At 36.1% G+C, this 8,423-nt stretch overlaps 1 protein-coding gene across 1 annotated transcript in view; it reads left to right on the forward strand.

Moving 5' to 3' along the window:
• The window catches only part of arid6 (AT-rich interaction domain 6), a 9,368-nt gene extending 1,172 nt beyond the window's left edge, over positions 1-8,196 (forward strand). Inside the window, exons 2-6 of the mRNA XM_053649482.1 lie at positions 3,667-3,817; positions 4,171-4,223; positions 5,254-5,351; positions 5,434-5,584; positions 6,465-8,196. Of these exons, the coding sequence (XP_053505457.1) occupies positions 3,676-3,817; positions 4,171-4,223; positions 5,254-5,351; positions 5,434-5,584; positions 6,465-7,730 (1,710 nt within the window). The 5' untranslated portion in view covers positions 3,667-3,675 and the 3' untranslated portion in view covers positions 7,731-8,196. The remainder of the gene's footprint in view (positions 1-3,666; positions 3,818-4,170; positions 4,224-5,253; positions 5,352-5,433; positions 5,585-6,464) is intronic.
• The last annotated feature ends 227 nt before the right edge of the window (positions 8,197-8,423 follow it).

Raw genomic sequence — 8,423 nt, forward strand, 5'->3', positions numbered from 1 at the left:
CACACGTGAGCACATCAAATGCAGGATTAAAGTGATCTTTACTGGGTAATTATTAATATTTTACCTCTAAACTTCATCTTATGAAAATGAACGTGAACATTTTTGTTTTACATTTTTTAAATGCACCGTTTTTGCACCAGTTTTTTTTTAATTGAACTTAATCAGAAAAAAAAATATATTAATTAACTATTCAAAATTTGACATATGTTCACTGTGTACGCACATTTTTATAGCGCGATTCTCCTGAACGCACAATTTCATACACACTGATTAAACTAACATACATTTCACAAGCTTAATTCTATGTAGTTAAGTCGTGTCTTGCATGTGTCAGTGACTGTCCAGGTCTCTTTTCCCCAGTTTAAATTATTCAGTTGGATTTATTTTGTTTGTACATTACAATCTTTTATAAAAATTAGTTTCCTAAGGGAAGTATTTGTTTGTGTGAAAAATCCTGAATTTTTTACACAGTAGAATATAATCAGAAATGCATCAAATCCAATAGCTTTATATATATATATATATATATATATATATATATATATATATATATATATATATATATATATATATAGTGACATTAAGGAATCATTGAGGAATTAATTAGGGTTAAGGTTAGGGTTTGTGGGTTAGGGATATATAAAATATAATGTTATATATTTCAGTCTTGCTTTTTAATCTGCATGACAAAGTGTTTAAAGGATCTGTTAAATGCGAATGTAAGGAAGTCCTGATATTGAAGGACTAGGCGGGCTTTCCACCAGCCAAGACATGTTTAGTGTCTGAATTATTTTCCCCCGGAGCTACAAAGCGAGTGTGTGATGATTTAAAGATGCATTTTGCAGGATGATAAACTGTAAGCTTAACACATGTAAGAGAACTGGTCCTTTAGGTTATGAGAGACAGGGGAGAAATGGACTGAATTCCACTTTCTTTTAACACGGAAATCACACACTTCTTAAATGCTATAAATGATAGAAATCAAGTGCCACACCTTTGACTTTGACGTCTATCTCCTGATCTCTGACTCCGCCCCTTTTAACATCCATGGATCACTGCATTCACCCGATAGTTATCAACAATTCAAGATAATATTTCTGAAACTGTTGGTTGAACAATGAATTATTTTATTTTTTAAATTTTTAAAATTTTTTTATTTTATTTATTTTTGCTGTTGGGAATCAGACTGATTTTGTTTTGTTTTTTTGTTTGTTTGTTTTTTTTTACTCATATTTCCACTCAATGATAAGTTGATAATGGAAAAATACAGCAACGATGCACAACCCTGTCACAACCCAAAAGTTATTATTATTTTTATTATTATTATTCTCCTGCAACAGCATATCCAGAAGAGTTTTAACCCTCTCATACCACAGCAAATTTCCTACATTTACAATATTTCATTAATTAAAGAACATGTTGTACTTTTTATCTGTTTGTAGCTACTTGAAATGTTGAAAAAAGAAAAACGTCCTCATGCAGGTGCAAATACCACCCTGAAGCTGATTATTATCCGATAACAGCACATGTTGAAGTGTATTACTCCTCGTACTACAACAATTTGCTAAAAATGACAATATTTCATTAATTAAAGAATGACACATTTTATTTTTTATCCATTTATAGTTATATTTAATGTAGTACAATATCCACAGACAAAAAATCTCCTCATGCTAATACAAATACCACCCTGATATTCATTGTTTTCCTATAATAGCACACCCTGAAGTCTTTTATTCCTCTTACTTCAGCAATAACAGCAATTTATTAATTATATAATGGCACTTGGTAGTTTTTTTTTTTTTTTATCCATTTATAGTTATGCTTAATGTAGTAAAACATCCACAAAAACGCATTTCTTTGGTATTGGTATTACAAACAGCACCCTGAAGTTAATTAGTTTCCTATAACAGCACACCCTGAAGTGTTTTATTTCTCTTACTACAGCAATTTGCTAAAGATTACAATATTTAATTAATTAAAGAACAACATATGGTATTTTTTTATCCCTTTATATTTATGGCCATATCCACATATAACATCTCCTCGTACACCTTGAAGTTGATTATTTTCCCACAACAGCATGTTCTGGAGTGTTTTATTCGTTTTTTATATTTATACCATAGCAATTTGTCAATTTGTACAATATTTTAGTTCTTAAACATGACACGTTGTCCTTTTATCTGTTTATAGTTATATTTAATGTAGTAAAACATCCCCATACACAAAATCTCCTCATGCTAGTACAAATACAACCCTGATATTCATTGTTTTCCTGTAGCAGCACGCCCCAAAGTCTTTTATTCCTCTTAGAACAGTAATTACAGCAATCTATGTATTAAATAATGACACCTTGTACTCTTTTATTTATTTATCCATTTATAGTTACGTATAGATTTTTAATATTGTGGAACTTCTGCAAAAAAAAAAATGTCTCCGTGTCTTCATGCTAGTCCGAACAGATCAGGATCCTATAATATTTCTGAGAATATAGCCTAACACTCTGTTAGAGAGGCGTTAGTACAGAAAGAAAACACACCAGGGTGGGTTTTTTTCCTTCTTTTATTAAGTTGCTAGGCAGCAAATGATCGCATGACCGTAGTATTATAAGAATACAAAGAATAACACAGAGGTCACAATCTGTCCCCACTAATTTAACCCCTGTATTAACTAATTTAATTTCACAATGGTAACAACTCCTAGAGAGAGACGTGCGTGCGTTGGAGCACAATATAGCTAGTATAATTATATGAAACAGGACTAGGGTTGAAATAAGAGCTGAGCGTTTTTATCTAATCAGACGCAGTGTTTGAGGTACGTGTAAACTTGCACCACCATCTCGTGAAAGTATCCGTGAAAAAAGTATCTGTGTTCATCTTAGATCACCGAACGCGTCAGTTTCTGTCACGTTTGTGGTGAGATGTACTGCGAGCGGCATCTTCTAACACCGTGACCTGCACTTGGTTGTTGATTTTCAGACACACAAACTTCTCAAAATATGTTCTCATTGCACACGGTGTTTATTCTTCTCTTTTCCTGCCACACTGCGGCCTTGTCTCGGACGGATTAGGCCTGTTTGATCACCAGGTCAGAAATGTGACGACTCATCACGCTTCTGTAAGCGTGCTTTGTTCTGCTGTTTGATCGAACTTTCGGATCGACGTCTGTCCCGTTTTTCATCAAATATAAGTCTGATTCACACGGCAAACACACCCCAAGCGGCCAAACCTGTTGTGCTGTGACCTGAAATCGGCCTGAAAGCTGACACCGAGAGTCGTTGCGTTATTATACGCTTGTAATGTCATCTGTGTCTCGTTAAAACAGTCCGCATCAAATCCAGAGCGCTAACGACTGCTATCGCATATCACATATTTCTATTTCATTGTGCAACGTGTAAAGCCACATTCATGACATAGAATAGATCAGAAAAGAATAATATAATAACATAAAAGTGTTATAATTAAATGAAAATTAAAATGTGATTAAAGCAATTAAGTGATTAGAGCAAGGGGTGTACAAATAGAAGAACATGGGGGTGGGTGGTGGGGGAGACAGATAAATACAAACAACAAGTCATGTTAGAATAGAACAGATGAGAACAAATATGATCTGAATTCGTTATTAAAATTAAAAAGATTAACTGTTGTACCGCTTGTACATTTTCAGGCTGGAGCGATGGAGCAGGTCAAACTGAAGCAGAAAAATGAAGAGAAAACAGAGAGCATGACGGAGGAGAGCTTCCTCAAAGACCTCCACTTCTTTATGAAGCAGAGAGACACGCCGATAGAGAGAATCCCTCACCTCGGCTTCAAACAGAGTGAGTGAGAGACTCTGAGAGAGAGAGAGAGAGAGAGAGAGAGAGAGACAGAGAGACAGAGACAGAGAGACAGAGACAGACAGAGAGAGTGAGAGACAGACAGAGAGAGAGAGAGAGAGACAGACAGAGAGAGTGAGAGATAGACAGACAGAGAGAGAGAGAGACAGAGAGAGACAGACAGAGAGAGTGAGAGACAGACAGACAGAGAGAGAGAGACAGAGAGAGAGAGAGAGAGAGATGGGGAAGAATGAACTTTTTAAAGAAATAAAGAAAATAAAGCATGATAAAGATCTTAATGCATTCTGTGTGTGTGTGTGTGTGTGTGTGTGTGTGTGTGTTCTCTCCTGCTGTAGTTAATCTGTACCTGATGTTTAAAGCGGTGATGGAATTGGGAGGATATCACCAGGTAAACATCAACTCATTAACCACAATTACAAATAACAATAAAGTGTTCATTCATTTATATAGTAAGTGTTATCATTTATAATATTCATATTTTAAATTAGTTTTTTTTTAACTGAATTGAGGCAATAAAAGTAATAAAAAAAATCAGTCCTAACAAGAGAAAAAAGACAACTACAAATCCAAATCTGATTCCAATCTTTGAGATTTGTTACAGGATCTGATATCCGATACATTTTCTCCGAAATCCGATCTACCATTTTTTTGCTGTCATAGCGATACTGGATATCAGATCTGTGTCATCTCTAATTATATCATATCACGCCAAGCTTATTTACAATCATGCATGCTTAAAACTGCCATTCTAGTGAATAGTACCAAATACAACTGTCAAATACAACGTATTTAAATGTTTTAAAAATAACAACAACAACAACAACAACAACAATGTTATAATAAAGCAAAGCTAATAGTTCATCTCTATGTTGTATTCTTCAGGATATAACATGTTTCATTGTGTCACATTGGTGGAAATCACAAACCCCTATTATAAAAGTTATATTTATAACTTGTACATACATACATACATATCTTGTATACAGTATATAGCTTTATCCGGAACATCAGACAGACTAGAACGTAGACGTCTGTACATGCCAAGAAACAATACATCCAAAAATAATGTTTGATCACAAGATATTGCAGCAAAGCATAACATTTTATTTCCAAATAGCTTTGTTATTGTTGTTGTTGTTGTTGTTGTTGTTGTTGTTGTTCACATATCAATTCTGTCCATTTTTGCTCTTGGTTAAGGCAGCAACTGGTGGTCCAGGTAGTCAGGGAAATGATACATGTATAAACCAGCAAGTCAACAAGAAGAAACATTTCAGTACATTTTAGTAAATCAGATCATGTAGCTGGACTACACACATACATTAGACGATGGTCAGGTTTAGAAGCGTATAATCTTGATGTATAGGTGTAATGGTTGTGAGTGTTTACAGCTCTGTGTGTGTGTGTGTGTGATTTGGCAGGTAACAGCACAGCAGCTCTGGAAAAAAGTCTACAACATCCTGGGAGGAAACCCTCGCAGCACCAGCGCAGCTACCTGCACACGCCGACACTATGAAAAGTGAGATCAGTGAAATATTCCAGAGATTAAAACTCGTCTCTTTTGTGCCTTTGCTTATTAAACCTGATCTCTCTGTGTCCAGACTCCTTCTTCCGTACGAGTATCACTTAGCCGGATACGGAGACGAGGTTCCCATCACACTGCCTCGACAGCGTAAACGCTTCCACCCTGATGATGAGTACAACCAGGGCCACAAACGTGTAGACTTCACATCGTTACACCAGTATAATCAGGTACACACACTCTCTGTACTGTAACCCTGTGAAACTGGCCCGGTCGAATGAGGGAACGAGGGTCCCGATGGCACAAGTTAAATTTTTTATTTTAATCACTAATAGTTTGAGATGGAATAATGATATCCAACTGCAGGCCGCAGTTTATTTCATCAGCAGGAGGGCATGGCATTTCTGCCAATTAGAGCTTATAAATAAATGCAAAATAAAAGCATTATTGTTCATTTAAAAACAACTACCTACACACTATCTACCGCTCTACCTATAAACATTCAACCTTTTCATCTTGTATTTCATATAACATTTTGAACAGGATATGAAATATTTATTTTTAAAAAACACAATTAATATTACTATAATTGAACAAACTTTTTTATTCATTAATTTAATTTACTTAAGTAATTGTTTTTTATATAAAAAAGTAATTATTATTTACCTTTTATCCTTTATTTCATTCATCTGTCAATTGAATTGCGAGTGTTTGTTAATTCAGTGATTTATTTAACTAATTTGTTAATGCGGGGATAGAAATATATCAATGAACTAAATATTTGTTTGTTTATTTGTTAAATTATTTGCAAATTATTTAAATAACAAATTTTCAGTTGAATAAACCCAACATGAAAAACTTATATATTTATTAATTATTTATTTACCTATATTAATCAATAATTAAATGTGTATTTCTTTACTTTTCGGTTCAGTAATTTGTTTAATTATCGATTCATTATTATGATTTTTTTGTTTGCTTGATGTTTTTGTTTTTTAGTTTAATCATCACTTCATTCTTCTACTTTGCTAAATTGTATTTATTTATTTATCTACTGATTAAAAAAACTTTCTTCATTTGTTTATTCTCCTCCATGTGTTTTTGCTACAGTACCTCCAACCCAGTCCCATATCTCTGCCAAGCTACTTGGCCGTGTCCCTGCCCTCCGTCCCATCCCTCAGCTCTCCACTTCACAGTCGGCCCGTGACGTCCTACATCCCTCCTTCACCAATGGAGACGGGAACCGTTAAACAATCACTGGAGTTCCTGCGTCACCTCGCTCAGGAGTACAAATCATCCTCAGGATGGACGGAGCCTCTGAACCTCAGCAAGAAACAAGGCAGACTGGAGACATCCAGCAACATTCCATCATCTTTCACGTCCCCCAGCGTGAAAAAGAAGGAGCCCAAGTTTTTAAATGAAGCTCCGCCACTTCAACAAGGCAACCAGTCAGGAGTCGGCGAAGCTCCACCTCCTGCGCAAGCACTCATAAATCAGACAATAAGGGAAGAATCACATGTGATCAACCTCACGTCTTCTTGCTCCAGCAGTCCAAACATGTGGAATGTGGCTCCAAGTTCCACTTCTCCTCCTTCTCCTCCTTCTCATAGGCCAAATTACCCCAGCACAGTCCAAACCAAACAGGCACCGCAACAAAGTCTACAAGTGCCAGTGTCCAAATCAGGCTCCTCTACCACATCTCAACTGAACCCAGGAACCATAAACCCCACTTTTCCATTAGAACCATATGCAGGAATGGAAATCCAAATCCCATTGTCTTTGCTCCAGAATTTGATCAAGGGAGGTCTCCTTTTGAACACAGCATCTAATCAATATCATCTACCAAGTTCCAAGCCCAACGAAACTCCATCATTGCCTGAAAGAATGACCTCTGAAACTAACGCTGATCAACCTGCAGATCTGAGCCTGAAGAACCAAGTGAGAAACATCAAAAAGGGGGACATCAACATGAATGCTAGCAAGAGTGCTTATGAAAAACAGGCACCCGAGAGCAAACCGTTTGCTGTCAAGCCCTTGCAAATACCTCAACCTGCCAAGTTTCCTTTTTATAGTCATGTTTCTCACTTTAAATCCCCTCAAAGAGTTTTTCAGGAGCAAGAAACATGCAGTAAGCAAGTTCCTCCTGCTACTGTGAGGATCCCAGACCAACCAGACCTCAAATTCCCAGGGTATAGTAAAGATGTAGCCCAGACTGGAGCCATCAACTCTGGTATGATGTCAGAGAAAACAATGCTCAGTCCCCCACTGGATAAAACGAAACCATCCTCAGCATCCTTTGTCCAGATCACTCCAGAACATCTGAAACTTCTCTTTTCAAACTCACCATTTAGACTCGAGAGCGGAAAAATATGCTAAGAACTTCAGATTTGTATAAATATTTAATAAACCAGTCAGCTCTCAGGTTGAAATACATTTTTTCCCCACATGTTTGATACTGTTTTGCTATAGGCTAAGCTAAACCACCAGACTGGAATCGAACGTGATCGAGATTCAGGGCACAGTTTTGAACATTGCATCCACTGCAATTATATGAAAGACTAATTTAGCAAAGGATGGCCCTTTTGCCCCCAAAACATTTCTTTCGATTTTATAGCAATATCTATTAAAAAATTTGCAGCTAATCTCACTGTCATACCAGCAGTTATCAATATAAACAATACCGATTCAAATTGAGTTCCTGAAGCAGTATACTGGCTTGTATAGACCATCTCATTGCTATGTCTTTGTGATTAAGAACCAGAATTGAAATAAAGCTTAGAGTTACTTTAGACAGAAATACATTGATCTGGCCATCACCAGAAAAAAAATTGAAGAAAGTAACACAAAGTTCTCTATGATTATGAATTATGATTTTCAAAATCCATGCAAGAAGGCAGCAATAATGCTAGTTTAGCACTAATAAGGCTAACGAGGTACTAAAAGTTCTTACAGATTTGTCTGTGTGGGAAATTTCATGCCAACCGGGAGTTCAGGACTTGCCTCAGCTTCCTATTTCCCACTTCAGAACATTCATCTGACCTCAGCTGTTTGCAGTTAGACAATATAAAT

The sequence above is a fragment of the Ictalurus furcatus genome, chromosome 18, assembly GCF_023375685.1.
Source record: "Ictalurus furcatus strain D&B chromosome 18, Billie_1.0, whole genome shotgun sequence".
Classification (NCBI taxonomy): Eukaryota; Metazoa; Chordata; class Actinopteri; order Siluriformes; family Ictaluridae; genus Ictalurus; species Ictalurus furcatus.